The 14,031-nt window shown below is 43.7% G+C and overlaps 1 protein-coding gene across 2 annotated transcripts in view; it reads left to right on the top strand.

The window, feature by feature from the left end:
* The window catches only part of stau2 (staufen double-stranded RNA binding protein 2), a 130,369-nt gene that overhangs the window by 86,777 nt on the left and 29,561 nt on the right, over nt 1-14,031 (top strand). For both annotated transcript variants that reach the window (XM_084048790.1, XM_084048789.1), the window contains exon 13: nt 2,576-2,689. In XM_084048790.1, the coding sequence (XP_083904916.1) occupies nt 2,576-2,689 (114 nt within the window). The remainder of the gene's footprint in view (nt 1-2,575; nt 2,690-14,031) is intronic.

Raw genomic sequence — 14,031 nt, 5'->3', positions numbered from 1 at the left:
GAGCAATGACGTAAATGGTAAAATAAATGGTAAATGGTGCATTTATATAGCGCTTCTATCCGAAGCGCTTTACATTGATTGTGCCATTAACCCATTCACACACACATTCATACACCGATGGCGGAGGAAACCATGCAAGGCACCAACCTGCTCATCGGGAGCAATTAGGGGTTCAGCGTCTTGCTCAAGGACACTTCGACACTAACTCTAGGGGAGCGCCCCCAGCCCGGGATCGAACTGGGAACCTTGCGGTCTTCCAGTTCACTCTACCCGGCCACTCTACCCCTGAGCCACTGCCGCGACGTACAAGGAAGCACTGCTCTGATTGGTTCGTACAAGGAAGCACTGTTCTGATTGGTTTAGGTCTAACCAATAGAGTCCGTTTGGATGTTTTTGTAACCGCCCCTTGGAAAAAAATCTATCGTTGATAGGGACCAGACTAATATCCACGCAGTGTGTCGTGTGACATTATCTGGCCACGCGAGGCTATATAAATGCAACATACAATAGACAACACTGCACCCTCAGCAGTGCTAGCATAGTGCAAGACAAAGTAACAGAGCAATCATACATCCTGAACTGCTTGTATCCAAGCAATTATTAGTCAGCTGAGGAGATGAGCGACCATCATGTGCCTCGCTATCAGTGCTGTATTGGTCGCTTCACGCGACACCTCGGCGTGTGGGCATTATTTTTTTCACACACACGCACGGTACGGATGTTCACACGCGTCCACGTGCGTGCACGCCACAACGCGTCCCCCATCGATTCATGAGCACATAGAGTGTGATCCCATAGAGTGTGCAAACGCATCCTCACCCTTCGCAACAGTTCAGAAATCTGCCTACAGTACCAATGACATCATCAATTGGGGAAAAATGTGCACGCTGCCATTGTTCTTGCATTAAAACAAAGAAATTAAAACGTTTGAAATGACCAAATCTGCCTACCGATGATGTCACTGGTAGGCAGGTTTCTTTAAAGATTTTTTTTTGTGGCTTTTTTTTTCATGCCTTTTATTGATAGGACAGTAGACTGACAGGAAATGGGGAGAGAGATGGGGAGTGACTCGCAGCAAAGGCTGTCGGGATTGGGAGTCGAACCCGCGAGGGCGCTGTCAGGCTACAAATGAGCCTAGGTGCCCGGACCGCTACGCCAGGTTAGGCAGGTTTCTGAACTGTCCACAGCCCTCCTCCGAGACACAGAGTGAGACAGAAATTGTGCCAAATTACATTGACAATTGCTGAGGAACAATGATTTGAGGATAGGTTTGAAATCGGTGAAGTGGGTCCTTTAACTCTTGAGTGTGTGTAAATGGAACCAAAATGGACCCGTAAGGCACGAGTCCATTCGGTTCCATTTGTACACTGTAGTACAGTGTGGGTCTGTACACTGAGCGTACAGACCCACAAGGGTTCCATTTGTTCCTCGGACCCGACGTTGAGAAACAGCGTTAAGATAGTTGAGTGGTGTGGAAATGATGTAATATTATGTACTTGTTCGCTTTTTGCCCAGGGCTTTGTTGGTTTTCACCACTTAACCCATTCAATCCGGGAAGTGGGATGTCATTTTAGATGATAGATATATTATATATATTTTTTGGGGCTATTCAAAAATAGCAGATATACAAGCTCATTGCGCGGCACCGAGTGCCACGCTACGAGCTTCTAGATCTGCTATTTTTGAAAAATCATGAAAATATGTGCAAATCTTTGAATATATATATTTTAAGCGGACATTTGTAACTCAAATCTTTGCTTCTGGGGGGGTCCCTGGAACAAAATATTCTGAGATGGGGGAGTTCTGCGTACATATAATTTTGGGTGGTCCTTGACATGAAAAATGTGAGAACCACTGATATTATACAGTAGCAACATATACGTTTTTCAGAAAACTGTTAGGATTTAGAAGACATTTGTAGATGCGTTCCTGGATTGAACGGGTTAAAGCACGGCAATTGTGCAGCCCTCGTCACACTCGAGGCTTCTCTGCATCACTTGGCCGTCTTCTCTTTTGTTCTGCAAGTTTATTAAGGTGCCTGCAGCTGCAGCCGGGGCCAGAAGTAGGCCAGGCGAAACACGACAACGAATATATATATATACGTGCACGATATGACACTCTATGGTCGTAACGCGCGCACACGCGCAGCGAGAGCCCAGTGAGAAGTAGGGCAGAAAGGCATGCAGCAGTATTACCCAAGCCCTTGGATGTGAGGAGTAGATTGTCCCCTAGGACCATCATGTCATAACAGTCCTGATTGCACAGCATTTAGGAATGCCTGCTGAGTTAACCTCTCGATGATGAGGGGTCACCCATGATGTCACCCCCCCCCCCCAACACACACACACACACACACACTTGCCATCTTGGAAGTGTGGGGAAATTGGTCATAAATGCTTTTTGATGGCAATTATACACGCAATATTTTTACTCTCTCTGGTGGTCAGCCATTTGCAGAAACAACCTCATGCGAATCCCAGTCAACAGGCTACCAAGGTTTAGCTTAGTCGTTTTTTTTTGCTTTTATGGACCAATTTGCTCAGGTGTTTTGTTTTTCCTCCATGTCTCCCTCTAGGTGCAGTACACCGACGGGCAGAGCGGCAAGGACTTTGTGACCTACCTGACCCTCTCCCCTGTGCAGATGACTTTCCATGGCACCGGGAGTACCCTCCAAGCCAGCCACGACCAGGTAAGCATGCCACACACACACACACACACACACACACACACACACACACACACACACACACACACACACACACCCCTCTATCACCACCGTTAGATTGATCAGTTCAGATTTCTGAAAGAAACCACATCTGTGTTTAGGTTCAGCTTCCTCTGACAACTGGTGGTTCAGCCACCTGCAGTGTATATGGACCATATAATGTCCGGGGAGTGGGGGGGTGCGGCGGTGGGGTGGGGGGGCCTGTTGGCTGGGGTCTCGGCCTCTCATTAACGCAGTGGACTTGGCTCCGTGGCTTTATCATTAATCACCGTGGAAAGACCTCTCAGGACTTCAAAAAGCGAGCATGTCTGGGGCTCCTGATAACAATCAGCCTCATGCACTTCTCCCTGACAGGAGTCCATTACATCTCCATCTCTCTCTCTCTCTCTCTCTCTCTCTCTCTCTCTCTCTCTCTCTCTCTCTCTCTCTCTCTCTCTCTCTCTCTCTCTCTCTCTCTCTCTCTCTCTCTCTCTCTCTGTCCTCCATTGCGTCTCACTCCTTCACAGTAATTACTAGGCTACTATCCCCAAATCTGATGGGGATCTCCTAGTGTTTTTTTATTTTTAATGTGGCGTTCCTCTCTCTCTCTCTCTCTCTCTCTCTCTCTCTCTCTCTCTCTCTCTTTCTCTCTCTCTCTCTCTCTCTCTCTCTCTCTCTCACCACACACACACTCCCTCGCTCTCTCGCTCGCTCCAATGTATTCAGAAGGTGGCTCTTTGTCTTGCGTCGCCCAAGCAGAAAAGCGCTTGCTTACGTTATATCGTCTAAACATAGGACGCCCCTTTGTCCAGTGACCTTCACAGCGTAAAATTTTTTTTAAAATGCCTGGCCCCGGTCCGCCCCCCCCCCCCCCCCTCACCACCCCCTCGGACGGGGACAGGGACGTCTGACGGGGGGCTAGTGTCGCCGCCGTTAACTGGGAGCCAAGCCGGTATAGGCCAAGACCTGTTGTTGCCAAGAGCACTGGGGCATGAGCGACTGTTAGGGCAGTGCTTCACAAAGTGCGGTCCGGGGACCTCCAGGGGTCCTCGAGGGGGTTCCAGGGTATCCCCAGCTAAATTAGTTAATATAGTATCAAAATCTGTCTAACAACTTTTAACCCTATAAAGCGTCTATTTTCAAAACAATCTTGCTTTTTTTGAAGAATGAGTAAAAGTTTCTGATATATGGGGGGTCCCTGGCACAAAATATTTTCAGATGGGGGTCCGCGGCCAAACACATTATTAATTTGGGGGTCCTTGACGTGAAAACGTTTGAGAACCAGCACAGTGAGTAGCAGCCCACCAAAGGAGCGTTCCCGCCCCGGGCCACCAGCGCTCACACCCAACACAGTGGGCGTCACAGCTCAGGGCGGCTGGGTTTTCTTTGACAATGTGTGCACGCAGACAGGCGGTAATAAGTGTTAAAGTGACAACATGGGCAGGGCGTCCTTCAAGGGAGGGGGGTGACGATTTGTTGACACGCTAATAAAAGCCCTCGATTGTTTGATTGATTTTATATTTTATTGACATTTTTAGTAAGTACAACAGTACAATGGGTATAAGCAATAGAATCCTCACTGTTCATTTCGACCTGGTGTCCCTACTTTGGGCATGTCATTATAGGCAAAAAATTATAACAATGTAGGTCACAAATACCCGCCCCCCCCCCAATGAATCAGAATACACACTAGCCTCTCTGACTTTTCTCTCTCACCAAGGAAAACCATAGTTATATAAAAAGCGCCCGAAGCTCTTGAGTTTCGGAGTATCGAATTATCTGTGACCGGAGCCTTTCTGCCCGTCCAGAGGATGGGAAGCCATTGCGGTGCATGGGAAAAGTATCATCTCATTGGCTGCCCTTTGGACAGCCAATGAGATGCTCAAAAGGTCGCGGGAAGGTGCCTAGTGACGTAACACTCGCAACGTCTCTTTCTAGGCTCCCGCAAAAACATAAAAGTTAAGATACTGTACAAGGTTTCTGCCCGACAGCAACGATATGTTTCATACATATTATAATGCAAGTCAGTTGGGCTCTAATTAGGCTGAAACCTTGCCCACATTTTTAGTCATGGATATGTCATATATTACTGATGTCACAGGCCGGCCACATGAAGTTTGAGATCCATGTTGGAGCGACGGCGTTCCGTCACACGTTGGAATACCCCTCAACCTTCAAATCAGTGCAGAGTATCTCTTGAGTTGCAAATTAATTTCAATAGTTCCAGTGGACTTCCACATGCATTGCCTTCAGCAGGCAACACGCCCCCACATATACAGTATATATGTATATATATACACACACCTTATCTGTGTAATTAGACGTTGTAAATGTGGTGTGTGGGGAACGGGAGATCACTGACTGTATGGAACGATAACTCTTTCCTGGATCTTGTCTCTCTCTCTCTCTCTCTCTCTCTCTCTCTCTCTCTCTCTCTCTTTCTCTCTCTCTCTCTCTCTCACACACACACACACACACACACACACACACACACACACACACACACACACACACACACACACACACACACACACACACACACACACACACACACACACCATTGTGTATGTCCAGCAACCAGTCATGCTCACTATTACTGTAGTGATTTGTGTGGGGATTTCCTGCTGCATTGTGTATAGTCAAATGGAGGTTTCATATCAGATCAGTCAGTTGGAGAGGCAGGTGGAGGGTCCTCCTCTCCACACACACCATGTGGTGTGAAGTTGTGGCTAGAAAGCTACTGTATGGGAGGAGTGCATCGATTTTATGGACTGATTGTTGAAGCCGAGAATCATCCGAAAATATAATTCAAATGTATGCTGTGTGTTTGTGTGTTGAAAGTGCACACATCAGTGACATTAAATGTGAGCAGAAATTGCAGGACACTCGCCTCAGCTGGAGACTTCCCGAATGCACTATTAGCATCCACGCTAGTATCTTCTGCTGGACAATAATTCACTTTTGCCTTTCAAATAAAACAATTTAATGATTAGGAACTGTTTAGGAACACTTATGGCCTATTTTGGCGGCCATAGGTGAATGGATACAGAGCCCGCCTGGGGAAGCCAAAGGTCCCAGGTTCATTGCAATGCGTCAAAGTGTCCCTGAGCAAGACACTTTACCCACTACAACAGTTGCTCACTGCTACTAGGATGGGTAAGATGCAGAGGACAAATTTCACATACAGTATCAGATAGCAGATCTACAAGCTCACAATGCGTCCCAAACTTGTAGATCTGTTATTTTTTTTAATGGATTAGACAAATGGCACAACATATTTTCAATTTCAATTTGGGAGTCAATGACATATTTGAGAACCACCCGTATAGAGTGATTATACTGTACAATGCAGTTCCACCAGTGATTTAACTGGCATCACCGACATGTTTGAAGAAATATGCAGATAATGTTTTGATTTTATCTGCATAATATTGCCCTGGGCAGTTCAAACATATGACAAAATAAAAATCTAAGCATGACTTCAAGCGAATTTTAATTGCAAATATAAATTGAGCAGCTAACAAAGAAGCTTGCTGGTGCCGGTGGTGACAGTGAAAACCTAATGCTAGTGCTTTAGTTGTCAGACTTTAAACACTGGGTGCCCGTATGGAGCAGAGTGGCTGTCAGCACAGCCTTAATAGTGCTCTGCTCTTTATCAACTCACACATGCACATGCACATGCACATGCACATGCACATGCACATGCACATGCACATGCACATGCACATGCACATGCACATGCACATGCACATGCACATGCACATGCACATGCACATGCACATGCACATGCACATGCACATGCGCGAGCACACACGCACACGCACACACACACACACACACACACACACACACACACACACACACACACACACACACACACACACACACACACACACACACACACACACACACACACACACACACACACACACACACACACACACACTCAGTGTCAGTGTTCTTCTTACCTGCCCTGATCATTGGCCTTCTACAGACATTCCTGGAGGGAATACCTGTTTGTGTGTGTGTGTGTGTGTGTGTGTGTGTGTGTGTGTGTGTGTGTGTGTGTGTGCGTGTGCGTGTGCGTGTGCACATGCGCGTGCGTGCGTGTGTGTGTGTGAGAGAGATGTACAGCTGGGTGCTCTCTGTGACCTTATGTGCCATCCACTCTGTGCCATCTGCCCAGCACATGTGAGACTGTCAACCTGGCCTCGCCACACTTCCAGACAGAGATGCTTTCGGCGAAGAGATTTGTTGTAAAATAGAAAAAGGAGATCCCAATACAGAGCCAACTCAGGTCCAGTTTACTAAGCCTAGAGGGTTTAAGTGGTTAACACATCCTTACTTTTCAGCCCTAGCCTATGATATTGTTTTGTCACCTTATGGTTCATGGTTTATTTTTATTTGTTGTGTGTTTGAACTTGCCACTTCTTTGCCTGTTAGTGAGAGAGATGCCGTGATCTTTGCAAGATTTCTGATTGTGATTTCTGAAGATGTATGATGAAAATCCCTAGAAATCTTGTTTTTTTTCTTTCCCCCTGCTTTTGTTTTGAAACAAAAATTGTTAAGCAATTAAACAATTCTTGGAAACAGATTTGTGGCTGGATGGAAGCGATAGTGCACAGCACTGCAGTCTGCCTAGTAGGCACCTCTCACCCTGACATGCTTCACAAGATGTCAGGTGGAAACATCATATGTCCAAAACCATCCCTTTTTTTATTATTATTTTAAAGACATTTTTAAATATTGAAAATAGCCGATCTACAAGCTGTGCCGTTGTCACCACTTTCGTGTGACACTCTTGTGTGATTACATGTGGCATTAATCCATTCAATCCAGGAACGCGTCTGTGTCATTTTAAGATGTATTGCGCTATTAGCTTGTAGATCTGCTATTTTTGAAAAATAAATTAACTAAAAGGGTGTCCGCCTACTACACGGAGATACGGGAAGTAAACCGGAGATGGTATGTCTTGCTATTTTCGTCTCGGCTCCAAGCTAATAGAAAAAGGCGGGCTTTCTCTTCCTGGAAAGTTAGCATGCTATCATAGAAGCCATTGTTCTCGCATTAGATTAATTACATTCTGTTAGAAATGATCAAACCTGCCTAACGATGTCGTCACTGGTAGGCGGGTTTCTGAACTGTCCACTGCTCCTCCTCTGAGACACACAACAAGTAGACAAAAGTTATACCATATTATGATGAGCCTAGTGAGGACCAATTATATGATGAAAGGTTGAAAATGGGTGAAGTTGTCCTTTAAGTAAAAGAAGAATTAAGTCAAAGTAATTCATATAAAGTAAAATAATTATTATCCAGCAGAAATAATCTAAACCTGCAAAGTAACTTGTAACTAAAGTTTTCAAATACACTTAGTGGAGTAAAAAGTACATTATATGCCTGCAGAGTGGAGTTAAAGTATAAAGTATTGGAAAAATTGACTTACTCACGAAAGGTAAAGTACTTTAAAACTGCACTTAACTCCTTGACCCACAGCATGCCTATTCTAGGGGGAACATTCGCCAAAATTAGCAGATCTACAAGCTTGAAAAAGTGTAGATGGAAAAAGTGCTTGTAACTCAAGTCCAGGTGTCTAAGACTAGCGGGGTTACATTTACTCAAGTACAGTACTTGAGTAAATGTATTTAGTTACTTTCCTACCACTGGTCTACATCTGTGAGTCACTGTTGAGTTGACCGCGGATGTCAACTTCCGGCCTTGTTGTCTGTGGTTTGTGGCCACAGCGCTTTTATTGATGTTTCTCTGTCAGAACGAAGGCCACAATAAAGGCCACAACACAGGCAGGGATATATTTAGCCTTTTTTTTTCTCTTCTTCTTTTTTTCATGTGAAGCCCCTTGTGGTAGTTTTTTTTTTTTTTAGATTGGTGTGATTTCTGTGTTTGTTCTGCAGAGCTGAAGTAAGTACCTTGGCAGCTCTTTAGTGGCGGCAATGGTGGCGCTCCGGGGGTTCGGGGCCCCGCAAGGTGTCGCTGGCACCAACATGGATGGCCCACAATCGAAGATGACAGGGCGACTGTTGTCTGCCACAGGACTGTGTGTGTGTGTGTGCGTGTGCGTGTGTGTGTGTGTGTGTGTGTGTGTGTGTGTGTGTGTGTGTGTGTGTGTGTGTGTGTGTGTGTGTGTGTGTGTGTGTGTGTGTGTGTGTGTGGTTACTTTGCGTGCAGAGCTGTCCTCAGCTGAGCCACAGCAGTCCTCAGAGGCCATGTCTTGCAGAGGGTCTCCTGCAGAAAGTAACTGATCAGATATGACATCTTGAAAACAGTGTATCAGGATTAAAATGTGTTCTTAGATCTGTTCACATTCACAATATCGTGATAATGAGGGATGTTGTTGTTTTTTATGGCTTTGCAGCACTGTTGGATGGTTTTGATTGATTGAATATTTTATTAACAGTTTGCTTAAAAAAAGCACCTAAAGTACAGTTTAATACAAATACAATGCTAAAAGGATTGAACCCAAGAAAGCACAATGGTTTGTTTCCATTGGGGTCCTGTGTATTCAATTCATAGAAACATTTAGTGACAGACTAATATACAATACTATGCAAAAACATCATATTGTGTGTACAGTGAAGAAAGACAACAACGGAAAACGGCATTGTTGTAAAAACAAAAGTTGCGGAAATAAAAAAAACTTTTTTTTTTTATAGAATCGCCTCAGGTCTTAATGGGTTAATTTGGCGTCAGACCTTGCTCCGGGGTGCGTGCTTGTTTGCTGCCAGCAGAGTTCAAATGAGGGAAACGAAGGACCAGGGTTTATTTGGGGTGGTGATGGAGGAGGAGGAGGAGGGGTGCATGGCAGCCAGGGACACATTTACACATTTTGCACATTCCTCCTCAGGTCCATAATCCTTAACACTTTGTCAACATTTGTCAAGTTTACAGGTGTAAAAGAGTGGGAGAAATTATTTCACTTAGAAGATAGCCACACATTTCACTTAAATACATAATAATCGATGTATATGGAATGTGTGGGAATGCAGTATATTCACAGTCCTTAACCCATTTAGACCTGAGGCCGATAAAAAAAACGCCTTCTAAATCCTAACCTAAATTTAAAATTTAACCCATTAAATCCAGGAAAGCATCTGTGTCATTTTAGATTTCTTTGGCTATTCAAAAATAGCAGATCTACTATTTCATGGCGCGGCACCGAGTGCGTGCCTGTAGATCTGCTTTTTCTTTTGAAGAATCGTGTGCAAACCTTTGAATATATATATTTTTTCAAGCGAACATTTTGAACTCAAATCTTTGGTTCTGGGGATTCTACAAATGTCTTCTAAATCTTCTAAACAGTTTTTTGTCATGTCAAGGACCCCCAAAATGATATGTATTTGTTCGCGGACCCCCCCCCCCCCCCCACATCATAACACCCCCCCCCCACATCATAACATATTTTGTTCCAGGGACCCCCAGAAAACACATTTCCATGATTTTTCCAGAAATAGCAGATCTACAAGCTCGGTGCCACGCTATGAGCTTGTATATCTGCTATTTTTGAATAGCCTAAGAAATCTTAAAATGACACAGATGCATTCCCAGTCTTAACGGATACAAAAGAAAATGTACATACTGTAGAAACATCTAAAATGACACAGATGCTTTCCCGGTTTTAAAGGTTATATAACAACGTATAGGCTATCCAGGTCTGTCTGCAAATTGCCACCTCTACACAGCCACAAGGGTCTACTAGTGTCATATGACACACATTTTGTCACCAGCTCATGTCAGCGGGGACATCCGTGTAACATCCCAGATTTTAGGACCGTGCGTACCCATTAAGACCTGAAGCCGATTCCACATGTCTCCTAAATCCCAACAGTATTCTGAAAAATGTATGTTTCCATATCAGTTGTGCTCAATCTTTTTCATGTCAAGGACCCCCAAAATTATATGTGTTTGGCCGTGGACCCCCATCTCAAAATATTTTGTTCCAGGGACCCCCCAGAAGCAAAGATTTGAATTAAAAATGTTTGCTTTAAAAAATATATATATATTCAAAGATTTGCACACATTTTCACGATTTTTCAAAAATAGCAGATCTACAAGCTCATAGCGCGGCACTTGGTGCCGTGCTATGAGCTTGTATATCTGCTATTTTTGAATAGCCAAAGTGTAAAATAATGCTTTTTGGCTCAAATCTAAAAATGACACAGATGCGTCTTCAGGTCTTAATGGGTTAAAATGTGGATAAATTACGCTGACTGCACTTGTCTTCTAAGAAGAACAGAAATAATTGAGGCAAGATTTACGTTCAAAACTTTTCAAATATTTTCAATGTTGTCAAAAATAGCAGATGTACAAGCTCGCTGATTGTGATGCGATATTACCTACTTTTGCTGGGGACCCGCTGGAACCCCACCAAGGACCCCTGGGGGTCCCCGGACCCCACTTTGAGAGCCACTGCATTAGATCATTATTATTATAATGCCTTGTGTAGTGCAGCCCCGTGTTGCTCTTGCTCCTGAGTCCTGAACGCCTGCGTGTCTGCAGCCACTAAACTGTAATGTAATTACCAGCGGACACACTGGCGGATATGCGGACGCGACAAGAATAATCAGGCCTTAGGCTGTTTTGTTTGGCATTTGATGCGTCGACATTTCAGAGTGACTGCCTCGACAGGAGAAATGCATTGAAGATGGGTGGAAGTAAACGAGAGAGAGAGAGAGAGAGAGAATTCCTGCACTATCTGCACCACTCTCAGTACATAAACATATACCGTTTTATTGAGAAATTCCCGCTATACTTTCATTTTTTGTTTTCACTCTTGTTTAAACACACACACACACACACACACACACACACACACACACACATGTATATATATATATAATTATTTTTTTATGGGTTTTTTTCAAAAGCAAAAAATTGCTTGTATTTTTATTTTTGAAGTTAATTGATTTTATTAGTATTTTAGTTTTGTACCTAGTTTTGTACTTGACTGCAACGTTTGAAATGTTACACAGCTCTGTTTACACAATATACATGTCCTTATTCTAGTAGGGCTATAATATCCCTAACTGTACACACACGTGCATTCATTTTACTGTTTGTTTTATTTGACACTTGCTTTGGCAACGTTTCCTCATGCCAATAAAGCTCCATTGAATTGGCAAAATTGAAAATTGAGAGGGGAGGGAGAGAGAGAGAGAGAGAGAGAGGGAAGATTGGGAGGGAGACACCTGTTGAGAGTGTGTGGTGCGTGAAGGGGAGGGGAGGGGAGGAGGGGGGGTGTTAGCAGAGGTAGGATAGACAGGACTGATTCATCATGGTCTGGTGACTTCTGGGATGATCTTCAGAGATGCCCCATGGAGCAGGAGGAGAAGGGTGGGCTAAAAGGGTGGGCTTTTGAAGTCCTCATCGCGGCTGGAGGACAGACGCCCGCCCCCCCCCCCCCCCCCCTCCCCCTAGACAGGGCTACTCTCAGGGGGGTCCCATTGCAGCGTTACCCCACCGGGCAGGCAGCTGTCGGACAGCGTCTTCTCTTCGATCCTGCCTTGTCTGTCTGCCTGTCTTTACGTGTCAGAGTGTTGTGTAACCAAACGCAGCACCTGGACACGTACTAAATCACTGTATGTATGTAGAGAAAACATGGGAATCTGTCCCTAATCTGCGTTGTCATGCCCCACACACAGACTGGTGCCGCTCAGAGAAACGAGCAGCCAGGTGTATTAAAACAAGCCCAAAAGAAGTGACTTTTTTGCCTCGTATGCCTCCTATACAGTATGTCTTATTTACAAAATAATTTTATATTAATTTAGGCGATCCTCGACATGAAAATGTTTGAGAACCGCTGGAAACAACATTAGGAAGCAAGCCCACATAAAGCAACTACACAGTTTAAAAACGCAACCGCAACTACCAATATTTACAAGCGACTTTGCAGAAAACCAAGCCCAAAGTGGCTTAAAATAAGTAGACATGGCAACAGTGGTGCTTTGGCCTTGTGATGCTGTGTGCGTGTGTGTGGGTGTCTTTATGCCTGTGTTGACCTACAGCTTGATTTTCACGCCTAACGAGCTTGATATACTTGTGTTGCTTGGTTGCATGAACTGAAAATAGAAGATCTACGACCTTGTAGATTGGCTATTTTCGGTGCGTGACACTGGCGCTCAACTATGTATAAATCACCCTTAAGAATAATCTTTTGAAGCGACAAATGGGAGTGCATGTTAGTTTGCCATTAACCAGATTAGGGGGCCTTCTCTTGCATGCCCTCTAAAAATACATGGAATGAAAAAGCCTTGTCTCAGCACTTGTCTCGCACCCGGGTGTTTTGATTCAGCTTACCTAAGTGGTGTCTTTGTTTTTTTAAGGCACTTGGATGAACATTTGCAGCAGAATGGCATTGGGGTAATGTGGCTGACATTTTTCTAATGGCTTTCACTGTAGCTTTCTGCCATTATTAGACAGACAGGGAAAACAATGAACGAGATCTACTCAGTAGGGGTGCAACAGTTAATCGTACAAATCGATTTAATCAATTATTAATGTATCTTTGTTAATTTAATAAGATAATCGATTAATAATCTACCACTAGTTTGGGCATGTCACTCTAGGCGAAAAGCTATAAACAATATCAAACATTGTGAAAATGTTTATGCAACGCATCGTGAGCTTGTAGATCTGCTATTTCTTTGCACGACACAGTTGTGTGACAAAGTATAAAATACTGCTTAATCGATAATCTTATTTAAACAGAAAAGATGCACTTCTTGATTCTTAAGTAATTGATAGAATAATCGCTATGAAAATAATACGTTTACAGTGCCAAAAACATAACATAACACAAAAAAACTGGGGATTGATTGATTGATTGATTGAATACTTTATTAGTCATAAATGTAAACAGCACGTGGTACATGCTGTATATACTTTCCATTGTGGAAAGTATATACAATTGGAGGGCGGTAGAGCATTGTGTAAACAGAGCCATGTCACATTGTGACTTGTAAAAACTGGCTGTTAGAAATAGTTATAGATTCTGTACATGTAGGTGATGGTAGCTTGGTAGTAGCACATACAGGATCATGAAAATATATACATATTTTGTGGGAAACTTTTTGTTCCATAATATAATTACTAAAGTGAAAGTCATATACTGTATATTCTAGATCCATTGCACATAAGGTGAAATATTTCTAACCTTTTTTTGTTTTAATATTGCCGATTACAGTATATAGGCGTACAGTATATGACGTTTTCCACGATATTCGATATTTTTTAAACAAAAATTTTCAGTCACTTTTTGGGACAAAATACCCACCCTCCCCCTCTCCACATCCTCACCCACTCCCACTGCTTAC

This window comes from Gymnoscopelus microlampas (assembly GCF_963454915.1).
Source record: "Gymnoscopelus microlampas genome assembly, chromosome: 22".
Classification (NCBI taxonomy): domain Eukaryota; kingdom Metazoa; phylum Chordata; class Actinopteri; order Myctophiformes; family Myctophidae; genus Gymnoscopelus; species Gymnoscopelus microlampas.
The sequence above is the reverse complement of the archived record's forward strand: the minus strand, read 5'-3'. Positions and strand labels throughout refer to the sequence as shown.